The 21,185-nt window shown below is 48.0% G+C and overlaps 2 protein-coding genes across 2 annotated transcripts; one reads left to right on the top strand and one right to left on the bottom strand.

The window, feature by feature from the left end:
* Positions 1-398: 398 nt before the first annotated feature.
* NFKBIB (NFKB inhibitor beta) lies at positions 399-7,934 on the top strand. Its single transcript, XM_081962791.1, has 6 exons — positions 399-983; positions 1,647-1,752; positions 2,311-2,539; positions 3,687-3,775; positions 5,096-5,329; positions 5,860-7,934. Exons 1-6 carry the CDS (start codon positions 601-603, stop codon positions 5,896-5,898), a joined length of 1,080 nt encoding a protein of 359 aa, XP_081818917.1. The 5' UTR covers positions 399-600; the 3' UTR covers positions 5,899-7,934.
* Positions 7,935-9,128: 1,194 nt separating this feature from the next.
* On the bottom strand, positions 9,129-20,605 carry CCER2 (coiled-coil glutamate rich protein 2). The gene is made up of 6 exons (XM_081962157.1): positions 20,323-20,605; positions 15,515-15,561; positions 14,732-14,825; positions 13,854-13,922; positions 11,760-12,604; positions 9,129-10,737 (listed from the first exon to the last, which is right to left on the bottom strand). Exons 1-6 carry the CDS (start codon positions 20,366-20,368, stop codon positions 10,654-10,656), a joined length of 1,185 nt encoding a protein of 394 aa, XP_081818283.1. The 5' UTR covers positions 20,369-20,605; the 3' UTR covers positions 9,129-10,653.
* Positions 20,606-21,185: the final 580 nt, after the last annotated feature.

Raw genomic sequence — 21,185 nt, 5'->3', positions numbered from 1 at the left:
TGCCTGACGTCACCGATGGTCGTAATGTCTCACCCAACCGCAGCTGGAGACGAGGGGGCGGGGAAAGAGAAATTACAAATAAAAGAAATTACCACTTCCCTTCAGGCTTTGCGCTCAGTTTGGGGGCGCGACGTCGATGAAGTGTAAGCCGTCCTTCCAAATTAGAGCTTCTCGAAAGCCAAGAAATTAGACAGAGACGAATTTAAACGATAAGTGACGTAAACGAGAGGAAGTTCTGAAGGGAAACACCTTTTAAAAAGACGCCAATGATACTCAAACGCCCTCACTCCCAGGACTTCATTTCCCATCATACCTCGAGGGGGGAAATATGGCGCCTCCGTCTTTTCTTCTAAAGCGCAGGCGCGGAGGGAGGGGGGCAGAATGACGGCAAGGGGCGTCACTACAACTCCCGGCATGCCCCTCTTCGCCTGATAAGACGCTCAAGCCGGGGAATCCCCAGGCCGCTGAAATTCCCCTTCATGGCATCCTCGGCCGGGCCGGCCGCTTGAGTTCCATCGGTCCCCGGGGGCTTCTGGGCCCGGCCTCCGTGATGGCTCCGCTGCCCGTAGCGGGGGCTCTTCTGTAGGCCCGTCCCGAGCCATGGCCTTCGTGCAGGGGCAGCCCGGCCAGGGCGGCCCCAGGGAGCCCAAGCGGCTGGAGACTGGGGGCGAGGAGTGGTGCGACAGCGGCCTCGGGTCGCTCAGCGAAGGGCAGCTGGTCCAGCTCCGGGAGGATGGAGGCCTGGGGGGCCGTGGAGACGCCGAGGGGGGGCCTGGTGTCTGCCCAGTGACCTCTGACCCCAGAGCCCCCCAGAAGTCCCTGGAGGAGGAGGAGGAGGAGGGGCGCCTGGACTCGGCTCTGGGGGGCGACGAGGGGGTGGGTGACCTGGTGGAAGGGGTGGGGGGCGTCCACCTCCAGAGCCAGGTGGCCCCCGAGGCTTGGCTGCGACACGTCCTGGGCTTCGTCACCGAGGATGGAGACACGTAGGTACCCCTTGTCTCGGGTGAGGGGCAACTGGGGGTCCCTGACATTGAAAGTTGGGGGGTGGGCTCACCTGAGGACCTGCTTAACGACCAGCACAACTTAACCAGAACTTCTGGGTTCGATGGCGATGCTAAGTCGAGGATTTAACTACCTGTACAGGTAGTCCTCGGTTTACGACCGCCATCGAGACCCAGATTTGGGCTGCTGAGCGAGACGTTTGCTGAGTGAGTTTTGCCCCCTCCTCCCACTTTTTTTTTTACAACCTTCCTCACCACAGCTGTTAAGGGAATCCCTGTGGTTGTTAAGTCGGTAACAGTAACACGGCGGTTGAGGGAAGCCAGCTTCCCGGTCGACTTCACTTGTCTGGAGGTTGCAAAAAAGGGATCGCATGAACCTGGGACACTGCGACCGTCATAAATAGGAATCAGTTGCTAAGCATTCAAATTTTGATCCTGTGACCATGTTGCAAACGATTGGTGTAAAATTGAGCCAAAGTCAACTTTTTTCAAAGTGTAACTTTGTGTAACGACTGATCAAAAAGTTGTAACTTTTGATCAGTCATTAAACGAATGGTTGTAAGTCGAGAACTATACCGCAGGAAATGTTTTCGACTTGTGGGTTCATCCTTTCTTAGCCAAGTTTGCTCTTTCCTCTCGTTCCAGAGCTCTTCATCTGGCGGTGATCCATGAACACGAAGCTTTCCTGGACTCTATTCTACAATACACCCATGGAACGGATTACCTGGATATTCAGAACGACCTTGGCCAGGTGAGGCCGCAGGGCACTTTGCTTCACTTCAGCTGTCTTGGCTGTCCCAAAATTCACAAGTGAGACTAGGAAGACTGTTGGGACAGAACTGAGAACAGAATTTGCGCTGGTTAAAAGCCGAGTACAATAAAACAAGGAGGATTGTAGATTTTGAGTGGATCGGATGCCTCCAACTCCCAGAATTCCCCAGACAGCATAAAACTAAAAATCTTGCGGACTTTAATTGCCAGAAGTTCTGGCTGGGGAATTCTGGGAGTTGAAGTCCACTAGTCTTCAAGTTGCCAAGGTTGGATACCTTATTTTAAGAGAATGCCAAAGCTAAGTGTGAAGAACAGTCATCATGAGTCACTTTTTTCAATACTGTTGCAACTTTGAACGGTCACTAAATGAACTGTTGTATGTTGAGGCCTCCCTGTACTGAATGACTCCCATCAGTCATGGCAATTCCTATTCCGGTCGTAAGTTGAAAACCATGCTCTGCGAAACCAGCCAGTTGGTTTCAAAAGCCGTCAATTGTCTCGGGCGAAATGTTTCACCCTTCCTTCTCTTTTCCTTTAGACTGCACTGCACATCGCCGTCATCCTCGGGGCATCCAGCTTTGTTGGCAAACTTGTGTCGGCAGGAGCCGGGCTAGGGGTCCAAGAGAAAGGAGGCCACACGGCCCTACACTTGGCGTGCCGAGAGGGATGGCGGGATTGCGCTGAACAGCTTCTGGCACCACTCGCCATCCAAAGGCTCGGTCAGGGCAACCGTTTCCAGGCCCAACTGGATCGCACCAATTACGATGGTAAGCGGCGTGTGTGAACTTGGTAGAATCGTCCTCTTTGAAGTCTGTTGTAAACAGGGAGAGAGAGAGCTGTGAGCACAACTTTCTAGTCCTCATGGCTGGGGGGCGGGGGCGGGGAAGATCACTGTCATGCCTTCAAAATTCACACAAATATAAATTTAGCTACTTTAAATTTCTACGATACATTGATGAGCGGATGGGCTTGTCACCTTGTTTCCTGTTGTTTATTTATTTTGCACAAACAGTCCTCAACTTACAACAGTCCATTTAGTGACCGTTCCGAGTTACAACAGCACTGAAAAAAGTGACTTATGACTGGTTTTTACACTTAACGACCATTGGCAGCATCCACGTGGTCCCATGTTTCAAAATTCAGATGATTGACCACGGTTTCATATTCGTGACCATTGTAATGTCTCAGTCACGCGATCCCCTTTTGCGACCTGACAATCAAAATCAGTAGGGAAGTCAGATTCACTTAACAGCTGTGTTGCTAACTTAATAACTGCAGGGATTCATTTAACCACTGTAGCAAGAAAGTTCGTAAAACGGGGCAAATTTCACTTAACGAGTGTCTCACATAGCAACAGAAACTTGGAGGTCAATTGGGGTCGTAAGTCGGGGACTACCTCTATGATGTAACACAATGCAGCACGAAAGCATAAAATTCACAGAAACAGCATGTAAAGTGCGTATCAAAATATAAAACAGCAGAACAATGACTTATTTTAAAAATGCACCATATGAACGACGCATAAAGCGATGTCCCGTTGTGGTTTGTTACAACGAGAAGCCTTGGGGTTAACAAAATGTATGTCTCTTCCTTTTTCCCCCCCACTCCCTCTTAGAATATGATTTTTGCTCTCCTTTTCAATGTCGGTTGTTTACTTCTACGGCTCTGTGTGGTTAAACATTTACCTCCTTGCCAAGTTTGCATAGAATTCTGGCAGAGGGATCTGAACCAAATTGGAACAATATGTTATTTATTTTGCATGAAGGGTTTCTTTTGAATTCCAGTGTTTGTGGGTCAAAGGAAATGACATGGTTTTTTTACCATTTTTCCATCCCGTAGCCCAGGTTGACCTCATAAAATTGTTTGTTTTGCTGTTTTGGGTTCTTCCTCAAACACCCTCTGCCTCTCCACCAGGTTACATCCCCCTGCATGTGGCCATTCTACGGAAAGATTTGAACATGGTCAGCCTCTTAATCTCTGCAGGATCTGATCTCAACAAGCAGGTTAGTTTTCCAAGCTTATGAAGTGTCCAAAAAAAAACCCCCCACCCCAAACCCTATTATCAATTTCATTTTTATTTTAAAGGAAGCAATCCTCGTTGTTAGGTTGAAAAATGCCAGAAATTCAAATAGAAAAGTGGGAGAGAAATCAGGTACAAAAAAAATAATTACAGCTAGTTCTCACTTTATGACTGTAATGGAGCCTGTTCATAAAACAGGTGATCACGTGACCAACCTGATTTTATGACTTATTTGGCAACAGGCATTAAGCAAATCATTAAGTGAATCCATGGACATTAAACAAACCCCTTGTTTGCTATGGGGGTGTTTTTACCAAAAACCGGAAGTGAACACTGGGTTTTGTCAAAAACATCGCCATGTGACTATAGGACGCGGCCAATGGCCATAAACACAGGCCAGTTGCCCAGCATATGAAATGTGGTTAAGTGACTATGAGGGATGGGTTAGCCATCAAAAGCATGGACTAAGTCATAAGTATCTTTTGGGGTCTGTCGTATCTTTGGTTGTTAAGCAACCCATCGTAAGTCGAGGACTGCCCGTATTAAGCATCAGTCAGTTTTTACCACTGACATGAATGTCAGGTGAGAAGGTGGGCAGTCGAGTAGGGGAAGGAGTTGCCAGAAGCTGGGGGCGGTGTTAAAAGAGGATTTAGCCTAGAATCTCTCTGTGGCCGCAAGTGGACTTAGTACCTACATCGGGATTATAGGCTGATCCCTCCTTGAACGCCGCCCACAGTTCCTACCACTTCTGCTACATTATTGTTGCGAAACTATTTCTCAACCACGAGAGCTTGAAACTCATTTTGTGCGCATGGCACTAATTTGTTGCCTGGGAGCATCTAAGCGGGTTTCGCATGACGCCTTCAACTGAGCCGTCGACAGGCAGTTGTTGTCTTGGTGTGACATCGACCACATTCCAGGTTTAACGTGGCAGCCCGGCCTACTGCACAGGCTAAACAAGGCCCAGATCCTGCCCACGAATGGCCACGCCCCATTTTAACTAGTCCCGCCGATTGCGCAAACTCAGCCCGTTTGTCAGGCGAGTTTGTGCAAATGCGAGAATCCCGGTCTGTGTCAGGGAGATCATGTTGCAATCTGGTGGCACCCCTGAAGCTCCTGCCTCGGTGAAGGGATGTCAGGCCACCTGGAGCCATGAGGGAGGGGCCTGGACATAAGACAAAATCCAGAGGCAGAAGAACGGGTGAGAAGGAAAGTCAAAACAGTTCTGCCTTGATTTTGCTTAGTATACAGAGTGCCCAGCTCAGGTGATGTTGCCTTACCTGCCTCCCCACCCCCTTTGCAGGAGCTAAGTTGTGGCCGGAGTCCTCTCCACCTGGCGGTGGAGACCCAGAGCCCTGAAATGGTGGAATACCTCTTGCGTGCCGGAGCTGACACGAAGGCACGCATGTATGTGGGCTACACGCCCATGTACAGCGCCATGCACCGGCCTGACCAAAAAATCCCACAGCTGTTACGGGAATTTGGCTCCGAGGAGCCGGAGTGGGATTCCGAAGAAAGTGTGGACAGTAACAGCGAGGTGAGTGTGATCATAATCGCAAGAGGGAGATAAGCTGTGAGACGGGACACTTGGCCCTCTGGGGGAGGGGAGGGGAGGAAGGAAGGAAGGCGTCTCAGGGAAAGAGGGAGGAAGGAGTCAGACAGGATGGGAAAAACGAAGGAAGGCAGGGAAGGCGGAAGGAAGCACGGAGTCAGATGGGGGGAGAGGGAAGAAAGAAGGAAGAAAAGAAGGAGGGAGGGAGGATTGCATGCTAACATTCTACAACAGGGGTGTCCAAACTTGGGAACTTTAAGCATGGCTGGCTGGGGAATTCTGGGAGTTGAAGTCCACAAGTCTTAAAGTTCCCAAGTTTGGACACCCCTGTTCTACAAGAATCCAAACTACTAACAGTCAAAGCAAATTGGTGGTAGATAAAGGTCAGCAGAATTTGGTCTCTTGTGGGTGCAACTCAAAACTGATGCTGCCTTTGACCCCTCCCTTGGGCTCAGTCCTGCAGGCATCCAACTCATTTGACCCATCTTTCTTTCTTTCTTTCTTTCTTTCCTTAGGAAGAATATGACGACATCGTGATCAATTGTGGCCACTAGAAGGGAGCCCGGGAGCCCTTTTGCCACACGCCGGACTCCCCTAAAAGTGCCCCATGGTGGCAGCTGGCTGTGATCTCTGTATCAATTGCATTTTCACTGTGAGCTAGATGTGAGACTTATTTATAAAGGCCGGGACAAAAGGGTTAGCAGCCTCGCCTGGCCCGGAGGCCTCTTCCCCAGGGGCCCTATTCCGATGTGCACCCTCCGTTATTTTGTCCTTCAGAAATTGATGTCTCCGGTGTCTCTCTCTTGCCTGCCTTGATGTTTCAGAATCAGTAGGTTTGGGTTTCCTTTGTTATTAACCGGTGGCTGGCGTGTGTCCCAAGCAGAGCCTAGTTTTGAAAGGGCCTCGTCCATCTCTTTCTGGATCACACACACCCCTCCCCGACTTTCCTGGGGATGCTCAGGGTCAGATCCGGAGCTTCCCTTCCCCTTCATGTCGGTCCCAGTCTGTGAATCTTGTTCCGGAGAGCTGGAAGGTCTGAGGACCTCAGATGGGCTCCTCCTGTCTTGTGGTCATTGGCGAACAGCCGGATTTCCCGGTTGAAGAGTTCAATTAGCTACTTCATTGCTGGTGTCTAGAATACAGGGATCTGCCCAGATTGCCCAGTTTGCTCCTGGGTCAGACGCGATAGGGTTCAACAGCATTCAGGAAGGTCAGACTTCGCCCTTTTGTGCCGACGTACAGATTCCAGACTAGTTCCCCACTTGATACCTCCCCCTGGCTTGGCCAATGTCTGTCCGATGAGAATAAGGTCCCCATTCTGGCACGAGGAAAAGTTTATCTTCTTCGCAGCTTGGTTTTCAACTCAGCGTCACCCCAACCGGCGTGAGATTTTGTGGCCGAGCTGTAACCCTAAATATTTGGACCAATTTTTATCCGGGGCTTCGCAAAATATACCACCTTTGGGGTGGGGGTGTCTCATAGCAGTTGGGGGGGTGTTGTTTAGTTGGAGAGGGAGATCTCTTCTGAAATAATAGCGGGATTTAGGAAGAAGAACTTTTAATCTTTCTTTCCCTCTCCTGGAATTGTAAAAAAATATATAGTGGAGTTTGTGGATTGTAAACACAAGTGGAAAAGTGGAGTACACCCCCGTTTGGACAAGCAGTAATTCTGTCAGGCCCTGATGAAGGGATGGTCTCAGCTCACCTTGTCCGGAAGGGCGGCATCATTATTGCCCGATTTCCCCCCACCCCCCACCCCCCTTGTTGGGCAGTTCAGAAACGAGCCATGAGAAAACTTCCCGCTAAATTCCAATGGAAGTGAATCCTTTTGGCCAATCTTTTGCCTGTTCTTCCCACGCCGGCTTTATTTCGAAATCGGGGGAATAACCTGGGAAGCGCGTATTGCAGCCTCGTCTCTCCCCAGCATCTGACAAGCCGCTGGAAAATGGTTTGCCCCCAAAAGGTGCCCGCGGACAGCATCACCACGAAGGAAAAGATGTCAGTGCAAATTAGCGATGGTTAGGATAGGTCTAGCACAATGCTTCCCAACCTTGTCCACTTGAAGATGTCCGGACTTCAACTCCCAGAATTCCCCAGCCAGATGGCTGGGGAATTCTGGGAGTTGCAGTCCGGACATCTTCAAGTGGGCAAAGTTGGGAAACAGTGCTAATAGCTAGGATTCAATGGAAGAAGACAGAATTGGAACCCAGAACCTGCTTGGAACTGGTGTTTAACAACAACTGGGGGGAGGGAGGAGGCTGGAGGTTCCCCACTCCTCTCCTAAGAGCTGTCTCCTGAGCATAACAACCCCTGCAGGAGTGTCTCTTTAAAATACCCCCCCTCCCCATACACCTGTAACAAAGAGGAAAGAATTGTGGGTTTACCAGGCTTTTGAACTCTGTTCCCCCTTTCCACAGACGCCCAGTGTTTTGACGTTCCAGTGTGGTTTCCTGTGACCTGCATTTTATGACTCGATTCGGTCCTTCTCTCTCTCTCTCTCTCTGCTTTTTTCCCCCCTCCTCCTGGCTCTTCTCTGTTGATTGCATTCTGTAGGTCTTCCCGAGCAGACAGATTAAACCTTACGGATACGGTGTGTGTTTTTTGTCGTCTTTGTCATTGCTGCCGGCAACCAGCCCTGGCTGAAAGTTCAGCGGCATCACACTCAGGAGGACCCACAATTCAAAACAAAAACAAAACCACACACAACATCCCACGGTGGCACAGGGGTTAAGAGTGCAGCACTGCAGGCCACTTCAGCTGACTGCAATTCGGCAGTTTGAATCTCACCAGGCTCAAGGTTGACTCAGCCTTCCGTCCTTCCGAGGTGGGTCAAATGAGGACCCCGATTGTTGGAGGCAAGAGGCTGACTCTGTAACCCGCTTAGAGATATAAACTGCTTACATACCGCTCTGTGAAACAGTATATAAGTCTTAAGTGCTATGGCTATTGTTGTAGTTGATTGGATGTTGCACTCGGAGCCCTGGTGGGATAGTGGTTAGAATGTGGTATTGCAGGCTGACTCTTTTAAACCACTTCGAGAGGGCTGCCAAGCACTGCAAAGCGGTAGATAAGTCTAAGAGCTATTGATCTGTTTTCAGATCCAAAGCAGAATCTGTTGCCAATCTTAGTTGGGTCTCCAACCTTTTCTTTACATCTTTTAAGATGTAAAATTTCCCCTGTAGATTTCTCCCCGTTCAACTGGCATTCAACACCGATATTATGGAAGGGAAACCTGCTGGATTGCCAGATTAGCAGAGGTGCGTTTGTCTTTTATTTATTTATTTATCCCACTTTTTATTATTTTTACAAATAAGAGGCGAACATATCAACATACCTTCCTCTAGTTTTACTCACAACAACAACCCTGTGAGGTGGGTTTGGCTGAGAGACGGAGGGGTACGAAGGCATCCAGCCTAAGGTGGGACTAGAATTCACCATCTCCTGGTGATTGGCTCAAAGTCACCCAGCTGTCTTTGATGCTTAAAGCCAGACTAGAACTCACAGTCTCCTGGTGATTGGCCCAAAGCCACCAAGTCAGTTTTCGTGCCTAAGGTGGAACTAGAACTCACGTTTTCCTCCTTTCTAACCTAGCGCCTTCCCCACTGGACCAAACTAGCTCTTCTAACAAGGGGCAGGGACCAAGGCCTCTTAGTGTGTGTGTGTGTAAAAGCAGAAGCCAAAAACAATTCTATCCTGCAAAATAAGCTGCACGAAGAGTGATGGACTCATTGGATGCTGGACCACAACGGAGGACTCAAAGACACCCCTAGCTCACACACAAACTGTGTTTCCTTAGGCCATGATTTTTATTTGCAATGTGTGCAGATTCAAAATACATTGGACGCAACAGTTGTTAAGAAAAAGGCAAGCTTACAAATAGCAAAATGCAGAGGTGACAACAGGCCACCTCTGTTAGGAGTGGAAATTGGAAGTTAATGGGAGCCCCTGTTTATTTCATCCAGAGTTGTTGCTTTCCCCCCTCCACCCTACCCCCACCCGTGGCAACTTGAAAATGAGTGGATTTCAATTCATGCTGGCTGGGGAATTCTGGGAGTCGAAATCCGCCCATCTTCAAGTTGCCAAAAGTGAAAAACATTGATTAAACCAAATTTTTTAAAAGAAAAAATCTTGATGCAGAAAAGAGAGCCTTGTTCCCGTCGGACCCTCCCTGGGATTGCAGCGTAGAAAAGTTGCAATGCAAACTTGTCCACCGGCCACCGAAAGACTTTGTAATTAAAAATGCAGAATAAAATAAACTCTGGCACTAAGGTTTTAAGAGACCATCGAAGCCATACTGGAGGTAGCAAGCAAGAGATTTGAGGATAGTGGTCAATGGGGAAACAGAGGCTTGGAACAAAATGTTCCTAAAACAGTCTTCTGTAGCCAGCTCTTAACCTGGGAAGTAAGGGTCTCCCTGTTTGGGGGCAAAATGCGAGTCAGGCGGATATTTGTGGGGTCGCTGGCGCTCTCTGAGCTTGTTGTGGTTGTTTCTTTCCCCAACTAGGTAGCATCAGTGCTGAAAGGGAGGGGGGTATGTGGAGAGGAAGAGGAGGTCTGTGTATTCTTGGTGCCCTCTGAGCTTGGTGGTTTTCTTACAGACATTTCATGACCCAGCTAGGTAGTGTCATCAGTTCGAGAAGGGAGTGGGGTGTGCTGTCTGTTTATATATACAAGTGGCCTGCCTTCTCAGGGTTGGTGGGAGTGTTTTTGGTCATTCCTTGATAAGACTGTAATTAATTGTTTGTCTGAGTTGGTAGTTCCTACTACCAAATTCCTTTTAACTTTATCAAGGAACGATCAAGAGAGCAACCCCTCCTCCCTTCTAGCCCTGATGACGTTACCTAGCTGGATCCTGAAACATCTGCAAGAAAAGCACCAAGGATCTCACAAGAAACCACCAACACTCCCCCAACGCTGACAGGACAAACCACTTAAATTCAAACAGAGAGCAAATCCCATTTCCTTCTAGTACTGAAGATGTGATGTAGCTCAGTAATGAAACGTCTGCAAGAAGACCACCAAGGACCTCACAATTCTCTTCCTCCTCCTCCTCCTCTCCACATACCCCACTCCCTTGCAGCACTGATGATGTTCCCTAGTTGGGTCACAAAACGTCTGCAAGAAAACCACCAAGCTCAGAGACCACCAAGGATTCCACCGTTCTCTTCTTTATTATCATTGTAAGCAAGGGAAAACGTAGTTTAACAGTCTAAAGCCAAGCTGAATACAAGGGTCATAGAGATAGGAGGTGGGGTGGGGAATAGCTGGGCTTTCTCCTACCCTCCCCAGCTCCTGAGGCGGCCGCAGGATTTAACCCGTCTTCAGTTCTTCTAGTTGGTCAGCAGCCCACTGCAACTCCCGTTCAATCTCTTCCACTTTCTCCACCTCTGGAGCCTAAGAGAAAAGCAAGGGAAAAAATGGTTAAAAAAACAAAAGAGGAACTACCCTGCCTGTGATTGGATTTAAGTCTTCTCCATCCTCCGATGAGTGGACTTCAACTCCCACAATTCCCCAGCCGGGATGACCGTGGGGCCGAGAAATTTAAGGCTGCCCCTGCTTTTTCCGAACTGAGGAAAGATGTTTTAGAGGGCGAAGGGTGTGGTAAACCACCTTTGAAGGAGACAATGTCAGGATAGAGCATGCTGGCTGGGGAATTCTGGGAGTTGAAGTCCACAAGTCTTAAAGTTCCCAAGTTTGGACACCCCTGGGATAGAGGTAGTCCTCAATGTACAACCAGCATTGGGACCGGAATTTCCGTTGTTAAGCAAAGAAATTGTTAAGTGAGATGTGGCCGAGTTTATGAGCATTTTGGCCACAGGTGTGAAGCGAATCATAGCTGCAGTGAGGACGAAGAAGCTCTAACAATTGGCTCCTAAAGCGAGTGTCCAAACTTGGCAACTTTAAGACTTGTGGACTTCAACTCCCAGAATTCTTGCAGACGTTTTGTGACCCAACTAGGGAATATCAGTGCTGCAAGGGAGTGGGGTATGTGGAGAGGAGGAGGAAGAGAAATGTGAGGTCCTTGGTGGTCTTCTTGCAGACGTTTCATTACTGTGTCCAACCTTGGTGATTTTACGACTTCTGGACTTCAACTCCCAGAATTCCCTGGCTATCGTGCTAATGGACTTATAAGATGGGTGGACTTCGACTCCCAGAATAGGGAATTCTGGGAGTTGAAGTCCACAAGTTTTAAAATCACCAAGGATAGGGACACCCCTATCCTAAAGGATCCATATTTCGGAAAAAACACTTTTTGGAAGCCTAGATCTTCACTTCCTCCTAGATCTTCCCAACTCCTTTCATTTTTCTATTTTATTCCCCCTTCTTCTTCTTTCTTCTTTGAAAGCAAGACGCCATCAAAACTGAATTTGAAGCCTTTCAAACCAGCTCACAGCTCCTCCTTCCTTGATACCAACCTTCCTCTGCCTGGCGGCCGTTTCTTCCTCCTCCTCAGGGGTGTGGTGTCTGCCCCTCAGATCCACCTGATCCTTCCCGTATCTCTTCTTGAGGTCCAAGTCAAGCGATGGATGGTGGTGGGTGTGTCTCACCTTGTTGTGGTTCTTCTCCTCTTGCTCCCCTGCTCCTTCCTGCCATGGCTTCCCCCCTTTGTAGAGGTGGGCCTTGGCCTTGGAGCTTTTAAGACCCTTCTCTTGCTCCTCCTCTTCAAACTGAGCGGTCTCCTCGTCGCTGGCCTTCTCCGCCACCCTCTTGGCCATGGCAGACCTCCTCTCTTCTTCTTCCCACTTCTCCTCATCGTTGTCTCCTCCAGGATGGTATTTCTTCTTCTCCTCTTCTGAGGTGTCCTCCCCTTCTTCCTCATCCATCCTAAAGCGTTTCTTGCCCATTTCCTGCCTCTCTTCGTCTCCGTCACGCATTTCCTTTCTGATTTTGGGTGGCCTAGAACCTCTTTTCTTGACGTGGCCAAAATATTCCTTGGAGTGCCACGTCTCTGAGGAGGCCTTCTTCTTTATTTCTCCCTCCTCTTCCTCCTCCTCCTCTTCCTCTTCATCCCGTTCCTTCAAAGCATCTCGAAGATCTTCCTCTTGGGAGACCTCGACTTCCTCCTTTGGGTTTTTAGATTTCTCTTCCTTCTTAGTCTCCTCATCATCATCATCTTTCTTTTCACCAGCGTGCTCTTCCATCTCCTCAGGGGCAGTTTCCTTCTGTTGGGCAGGCTCCCCTCTCTTCTTGAGTTCTCCTTGTTGCTTTTCTTCCAGAGAATCGTGGTTGGTTTCGTGGGCCAGGAGATGCTTTGTGTTTTCTGGAAATGAATGGAAGACATTGAAGAAAAAAAAGTAAACGTTAAAAGTAAAGAAACACAATTCTTGCCCTCGTGCCATCATTCTGCCGATTCTGACTTCTGTAATTCCCACACTGCTGTCTATCATCTATGTACGTTTACCCATGTAGGATGGCTGTAGTAGTATTTTTTATCCCTATCCTTATGTTGTGGCCAGCCAGTGGCCTGCAGAGCTAGTGGCAGACTCAGAGGAGGTTGGGGAGGAAGATGGGCCAGTCCTGGAGTCTGGGGGAGGCTCAGATGAGGGCTCTGCGTCAAGAGGCAGAGAGGGGGAAAGAGCCGTCTGACAGTTATCAGCTGCCTTCGGAGTCAGATATCAGTGGGGCAGAAGAACAGCTGGAGCCTGTTCCCGATGTGTGCATGTGCAGAGCTGCCAGGAGAAGGAAACAGCTAAGGAACAAGGGTCGACTTGGGAGTAAGGCCACAGGTGGACGGTAAATGGCTCCTCCCATAGGGAATAAAGAGGAGGGAAAGGGGAGGGGAGTTTGCAGGAGACAATGAGTTCCATTCATTCGGGTGAAGATCTGTTCCTGACTTCTTGCCAAGGAATTGCTGCTACAGCATGGAGTTTGGAAGATGTCGGCCTGGCAGCTCTCCAAGCCTGATCAAGGTCTGTAGTTGTGAAATCTCATGAAAGACTGTTTTCTGGGACTTTGCTGGAGAGGAATTCCCTTTAACATAAATAAAAGGGGTTTTATCGGGACGCAGAGTTGGCGTCATGCTTTTGGGAAGGCTAGGCCAGAATGCTTATCTTCTTTATTACTTCCTCCTATTGTTATTATTAATATGAAGATGATGATGATCTGTTGCTTTGCATCTTCTCTGAGAATTTCTGCACCGGAAACAGATTCCTAATCACATTTGGGCAGATAAAAGTATTCGATCAATACAGGTAGTCCTCAGCTTACGACCACAATTGAGCCTAAAATGTCTGATGCTAAGCGAGACATTTGTTAAGTGAGTTTTGCCTCATTTTACGACCTTTCTCGCCAGCCAGGTTAAGTGAATCACCGCAGTTTTGAAGTTAGCAACACGCTTGTTAGCCACACTTCCATTGGGTTGTTTTCCAGGAGAAAGAGAGTGGGCCAGAGCACAGCTCCTGTGTCCCCCTCCCCGAGACACCCAGGCACGAGGGGGCACCCTCAAAGGGCCCTGTTACCTTCCATCTTCGCCTGGCAAAGAACCAAACACAAGAATGGAGGTTGCTTACCTTGATGGGCAAGGTCCTCCAACTCTGTCAGCAGACGCCGATGGTGGAGCATCGTCAGGACTCTGTCGTCTGAAAGGGAGCTCGTGTTAACACGCCCAGAGTCACAAACGCACACATATCGCAAGCTACTCTAAGCATGCGGTGTTGAGGTAAGGGAACGTGGGAAAGACCTTGGGAGACCGGACAAAGAGACGCTGCCGAGAGGACGGTCAGATAAGAGATAGCATATTGCTCTTAGGCCGGTGAGCAAATTCAATTTCATTGTAATAGCAACAGCCCTTTGACTTATATACCGCTTCACAGTGCTTTTACAGTCCTCTCTAAACGGTTTACAGAATCAGCCTCTTGCCCCCAAGTAATTCGGGTCTTCGTTTTACCGACCTCGGAAGGATGGAAGGCTGAATCAATCTTGAATCGGTCAGGAACTGCTGACAGTGGGCAGAATCAGCCTGCATTCTAACCAACTGCTCCACCACGGCTCTTCTCTAATGCTAAGAATCTTGCAGGTGTGAAACTACAGTTGTTCCCCCTGTCACCTTTACCACCCAAGAAACTAGGTAGGGTCTCCTCTGGGGTTTGCAGAGAGGAGGAGGAGGAGGACAACAACAACTATGGGGGTCCTTGGAGCTCTCTGAGCTTGGTGGTTGTCTTGCAGATGTTTCTCTACCCAACTAAGTGACGTCATCAGTGCTAGGAGGGAGTGGGGTTTGTGGAGAAGAGGAGGAGGAGGAGGCGGGGACTGTGGGCTCCTTGGAGCTCTCTGAACTTGGTGATTTTCTTGCAGATGTTTCTCTACCCAACTAAGCGACATCATCAGTGCTAGAAGGGAGTGTCATTTGTGGACAAGAGAAGGAGGAAGTGCCCAAATCTCCACTTACCCTCCCTCAGGACCTTCATACAGTCACTGGTCACTGGCATTGGGCTGGATCTTGACAGGGTGTCTGCTAAGATTTCAGAGATGCATTTAATCACCTGGCCAGAAAATCAGAAGAAGACAGATGTCAGCGTTCCAAATATCATCCAAAATTAAATCAGAATCCAAGGCAAAGTATTGCTCTAAGTTCCAATTTATTAAGAGAAACATGTTGGCACTTCTGTGGAAAACCCGAATCTGAAGGCTTCCCGGTTTTCCCCACCCAGTTGAAAGTTGATGATCTTGCCCCCATCATCCCATGGTCCAATCTCCCACTGCCACGCTGGCAGTTCCACCCACCCAGTTCCGGTCAGGCTCAGAGGTGCAGAGACAAAGGATGACCTTGGGCTTCTAGAAAGGAATGTTTTTTTTTTTTACAATAACACATTCTACTCCTTACTATTCCCCCTCCCAATTACCCCACTAACGAAACAGCACAATAAAATAATAGAGAGTGTGGCAGGTCAAAGATCCTAAAAGGAACCAGCTGGAGGCCTGATAACAGGAACTTAGTGGTGGAAGGTATTTTGAAGGTCTCTTTCCAATGGGGGAGCCAGATTTCCTGAACAACCTTGTGGCTAACTCAACCACTGCAGGAATTGCCTTAAACAACATGGCAAGAAAAATCATAAAATGGGACAAAAGTCACCCAAAAGTGCCTCACTTAACAACAGAAATTTTGGCCTCAATTGCGATCGTAAGTCGAGGACTACCTGTATAGTCCTCGCTTTCCCTCCCTTTCCTTTACCGTTTCATCGTCCTTGGACAGCTGAGTAGGTACGGGCAGCGAAAACGCTGGGGAAAATAAAGAGAAAGCATTATATTCAAATATTCAATACTGTCAAATATTTAAACATGCCTAAATTTCAGCAGCAAAACACGGGTGCTTTGGTTAGCTTGCTAGGTTTTGCACTCGTGACCGGTCTAACATTGATCCAACTTTCCTTTCTGTGATATGGGAATAAAAACACAGGTGGGACTTACAGCTTTCTAATTTAGTTGATGTGCATAAAAAAAAAACAGAACAATATAATGAATTGGAAGAGACCTTGGGAGGTCTTCTAGTCCAACCCCCTACTCGGGCAGGAAACCCTAGACCAGGGGTGTCCAAACTTAAAGTTCCCAAATTTGGACACCCCTGCCCTAGACCATTTCAGACAAATGGTTATCCAATATCTTCTTTAAAAAAAAAACACCAGTGATGGAGCACTTACAACTTCTGGAGGCAAGTTGTTCCACAGATTAATTGCTCTTGCTGTTAGGAAATTTCTCCTTAATTCCAGGCTGCTTCTCTCTTTGATTAGTTTCCATCTGATGCTTCTTCTCCTGCCTTCTGCTTTGGAGGATAGGTTGACTTCCCTCTTCTTTGGGGCAGCCCCTTAGTTATTGGAAGACTGCTATCATGTCACCCCAGTCCTTCTTTTCATCAAACGAGACATACATTTATTTTGAGCTGTTGTACATCAAGAGAACCAAAGCAAGTTCTTATTTAAAGCAGGATGTCCCTCTGCTGTGGAAATGATCTTCATGCATCTCCACTTTGAGGTGCCTATCTTTTCTTCTTTTCTATTTCTCTCTTCTTTTCCTGTTCCTCACCTCCCTGCCTCATCCTCTATCCTTGTACTCCTTTCATTCATTTTCTTTCTCCCTTCCCCTTCCTGCTTCCCCTTCTTCCCTTCTCCTTTCATTGTCCGATCTCCCTTCCTAGGCTAAAAAGCCCAGAAGAAATGAGACCGATTAAACCAGGGTTGTTCAATCCTGACATCTTTTAAGACCTGTGGACTTCAGCTCTTAGAATTCCCCAGCCAGCCATGCTATCCGGCATATATATATATATATCCATTCAAGAAAAGTCTTTCAGCTGCTTCATTTGTTGCTGTTCAAGCAAATATCGGCAGGGGAATAGGCAAAACTTCTTTCCAGCCGAAATAACAGTGAATATGTTCAAAATCTATTATTTACTTCTTAAATTGGTTCACTGCCTCTCTCTCTCTCTCTCTGCCCCGTGACTCCAATCTCCCCTCACCCTCTTCATGTCCTCTTTACCAGACCCACTGTTGGTTTTTAAAATAAGTCACAGGAGGTTGGACTAGAAGATGTTCAAGATCCCTTCCAAGTCTGTTATTCTGCCATTCTGTAAAAAGGACCATTGCTAACTAAAGGGGGGAGAGGGCTGATGCAAAGAAGTCTGCCATTATGGAGTTATTCATCTGGGGGGGCTGTTCCTACACCTCCCACCTCCCCTCTGGCGTAGAGAGCTGAGACTCTAACAGCTCAAGAAGACAGAGAGAAGGACTTAAATCTTTCAGGTGTGCCAGTCTTACTTACATAAGGCTTACATAATGCTAGAGGCTGCACAACAATTCCAACAAAAATAACCCAGAATGAAGAGAAAGCATCAATCATATAGCAGAAGGAAGCAGCTCCCTCCCTCCCCATCTACACCCCCCCCCACCCCAATTAATTCTGGTCCTTTCTAAACATGTTGTGTTGCTGGTTCCTGGTCTTTACTGGTTTGCATGAGTTTGGATGTATTTATTTTGGGGGGGATGCCCTCCTTCATTTAGGAGGTCAAATTAGAAACTTGGGACCTCATCAGCCCTGCTGTCTCCTAAATACCCTCTGGGCATCTCAGCTCTTTTAGACCTGCTGCCAAATTAGAGGAATATAAGTACAGTATCTGCTTGGCATGGAGTCATTTCCCTGATCTTTTTCAACATTGCACTCGCACGTTTAGATTTGCAGATGTGAAGCTGGAGAATTTCTGTAGCATTAAGTCGTAACCATTGAGATGGCCTCTCTCCCTGGCTGAATGGTGGTCTCGGGTCTCTCTATAGCAGGGGGTCTCCAAACTTGGCAACTTTAAGACTTGTGGACTTCAACTCCCAGAATTCCTCAGCCAGAGTCTGCCTAGTTTGATGACAAGAAGGACTGGGGGATGACATGATAGCAGTCTTTCAATATCTAAGGGATTGCCACAAGGAAGAGGGGGTCAATATTAATTTGACTTTCCTTTCTGTGACATGGGAATCAAAGAGCAGAGGTGGGACTTGGAGCTTTCTAATTTAGTTGATGTGGATAAAAGAATAACAAGAGTCAGAAGGGACCTTGGAGGTCTTTGGGTCCAACGCCCTGTTCAAGCAGAAAACCCTAGATCCTTTCAGAGAAATGGCTGTCCAGTCTCTTCTTTAAAAACCCCAGTCATGGAGCACCCATAACTTCTGGTGGGAAGCTGTTCCACTGGTTGATTGTTCTATCAGGAAATTTCTCCTTAGTTCCAGGTTGCTTCTCTCTTTGTTTAGTTTCCATTCATTGCTTCTTGTCCTGCCTTCAGGAGCTTTGGAGAATAGGTTGCTAGCTGGGGAATTATGGGAGCTGAAGTCAAGGCATGCTAGTTAGGGAATTCTGGGAACTGGTCCCAACATAGTAGCTGGGGAATTCTGGGAAGTCCAAGCATGCCAGCTGGGGAATTCTGAGAGCTGAAGCCCATCCATCTTAAAGTCACCAACAGTGATCTAAAACAAGGATAGAGAAGACAGATCTGGGCAATCAGCCTCTGCCATAAAACCATCTGTTTATGAATTACTTTATTTATTTTTTTAATTAAAAAGCAATATCGGGGAAACACATCAGCTTTTTGGGAGGGTATGCTGGATACATCCGGCGGAAAAAAACATGAAAATGCAAAAGTAATTTCCCTTAGGATTTAAATACCACCAATAGGGAACTATAAAACTAGGTCATCCTTTCCACCGATTATGATATGCTAGCTTAAAGTACTTAGCAAAACGCTTTCCTTTAAGACCGTAGCAGCTCCATAAAGTAAAGACACAAAGGAACAATTCCCCGATTGTTTTATGTAGAAATGGATCTGCTGCCTAAAAATCCTGATTTAGCCTCAAACAAGCACCCCCCCCCCCTTTATAACCAGGATGGGATGCCGGCTGTCGAAGAGCCGTGGGTGCCCCAAAATAATGTGTACATCTCACCGACCTGTCTCCCATTACAACTAACTGGTACACTGCATTGCCCAAGAAATCCATCAAGCCTTTTGGCCAACTTTCAAGGTACAAAATGCAGCTAGTCTGTTGCCAGAACCCAGGCAGTGAGCCCATTCACACCATCCAAGTATTTCAGGAACGGAAAAGAGGAAGGCTGAGTGTGTTTTTTATTTTATTTTTAAATGCCTGGATAGAAAAAGAAAAAAAAAACCAGGATTTTAAGTCTCAGCTTCCTTGGGACCAAAAGGCGCCGCTGTCCAGGATGCTGAAATTCCAAGTTGGAATCCCGTCCAAGTTCCGAAGACCACGACTGGCGCAGCGCTGGCCCCACCATGACTCTGCCTTCATCGGGAAGAAACCCGAATCTAAACCAACGTCGTTTCATTGAGCGGAAGAGGGGGGCAAAAAATAAATAAAAATAAATCCACCTGACTACCAATATAACAGCTTGTCATAAACTCCGCATGGCGTTTTAAGAAAGGAGGCGGATTTTTGGAGAAGAGCCATGGAAAGAGAGGGAACAAAAGGAACGGGGTGGGGGTGGGGATGGAGGACTTGCGGGGGGGGGGGGGAATGGAAAGGATTTTTTTAAAAAAATGCAACTGGGGAAGAGTGAGCAGCGTTCAAGGAGGAGATTGAGGAGCAAAAGGTTTCAAAGAAGCTGATAGATGTCATCATCAACTTCTGGTCTCAAAGCTGTGCAGGATTATTACTGCGTTGGTTGGTTTCGTGTAAATGAAAGGAGCAAAGGAATCGGGCCAGCCTTCTGTAATATCCTGCTGTTTTAAGTAGAGAGGACTCAAACTCCTATAAGCCCCAGCAGTGTCTGGGCAGGTAAGAGGAGGCTCTCTTGGCCAGGGGGTTGGACTAGAAGACCTCCACGCTCCCTCACGGCTCTATGATTCTAAGGCTTACAGCTCCATAGTGGGAAGGTAACAGATTGTGTGTGTGGGGGGGGGACTGAAATAATTTTAACTCTAATAGGTTTTTAAGGAGAGATTGGACAACCATTGCTCTGAAGCGGTATAGGGTCTCCTGCTTGAGCAGGAGGTTGGACTAGAAGACCTCCAAGGTCCCATCCCACTCTTTTATTCTGTTAGAACACATTCGCAAGTCAGATTCTTTTCCTTCCAGGACAAAAATCATTTGAGATCTCCAAAGGAGGGACGGGCCATCTGTTCTGAAAAGCACTCCCCCCCTGCCCCCCCCCCCCGGTTTCAGGCAAAAATCATGCCTTTCCTAGGAAGGTAGAGGTGGGGGGAAACCAGCAGAAAAGACCCTCGGGAACAAGGTTGCAAAACCCAGATTCTACGTCCCAACTGAGGAGATGGCCAGGGACCCTCAAGCTCCTTGGCTGATCTGCATTTGAAGTTCAAGAAGAAACCCCACCAGTGGGCTGCGCTGGGGCTGCTTAAGTGCTTAATGGACCCCGATCAGAAGAAAAAAAAATTAAAAAAAAAAACTTTGGAGGGGAGGTTCCACTCGCGTCTTTCTCCGGGATGGAGAGCCGTACGGGCTGGAAGGGAAGGGATGGAAACCACTCACAGGAACTTACCTGGGCAGAGGAAAAAGAGCAGAAGCGAGGTTTCCAGAGAAATCATCGTTCAAATCCCCAGCAAAGGTGCTTCTATCGTCCCTCTCGGGGAGGCGATGAGTTTCTTTGGGAGAAGGAAAGGAGACCGCAGAAAGGACTAAAAGAGGGAGTGGGGCGCAGGGGGGGGGATCCCCACGCAAAGTGAGCTCTTGCAGCAACCCGGGTGAACGTCCTTGGATGGGGGAGCTTGAAGGACTTCTTGGCATGTGCAACTGGAGAGAGTCGCATCGGGGACTTTGGAGAAAGGGGCGGGGGGGATGCTAGGGAGGAGGCTGGGAAGGAAGTGATGTCACCTGTTCCCAAACAGAAGGTTGAGAGGCTGGGGGAGGAGGGAACCTTTATCCGTGTGCTAATGAGAACCCCCCCCCCCTTTTAAATACATAAAAAACCCTTTCCAGTGGCTTAGATAATTCATGCATGATTTAGCATTGCCTACAAAGCAGGGTGTTAGGTACCCTGGCTGTAAAGAGGGGAGGGGGTCCTTTCATGCAAGCTTAGAAGCGTGAGGGAGGGGAGGAGGAAGGATTTGAAGGGAGGGGAACAGCGTTTTCAGGATAAAAGGCATCCCAAGCTGGCAAGGGGCGTCTTAAGCGCACAATGTTGAAATAGTTGTACTAAAGCAGGGAGATCCAACTTGGCAACTTTTAAGACTTGCGGACTTCAATCCCCAGAATTCCCCAGCCAGCACAGGGGGAATAGCATGGCTGGTTGGGGAATTCTGGGAGTCAAAGCCCATAAGTCTTCAAAGTTGCCAAGGTTGGACATCCCTGATTCAGAGATAAATGACCCAGTTTTTTGTTTCTAACTCACCGATGTCCAAACTT

Source organism: Natrix helvetica (genome assembly GCF_964273705.1).
Source record: "Natrix helvetica genome assembly, chromosome: 9".
NCBI classification, from domain to species: domain Eukaryota; kingdom Metazoa; phylum Chordata; class Lepidosauria; order Squamata; family Natricidae; genus Natrix; species Natrix helvetica.
Note: the sequence above shows the minus strand (reverse complement) of the source record. Positions and strands in the feature narration are given on the sequence as shown.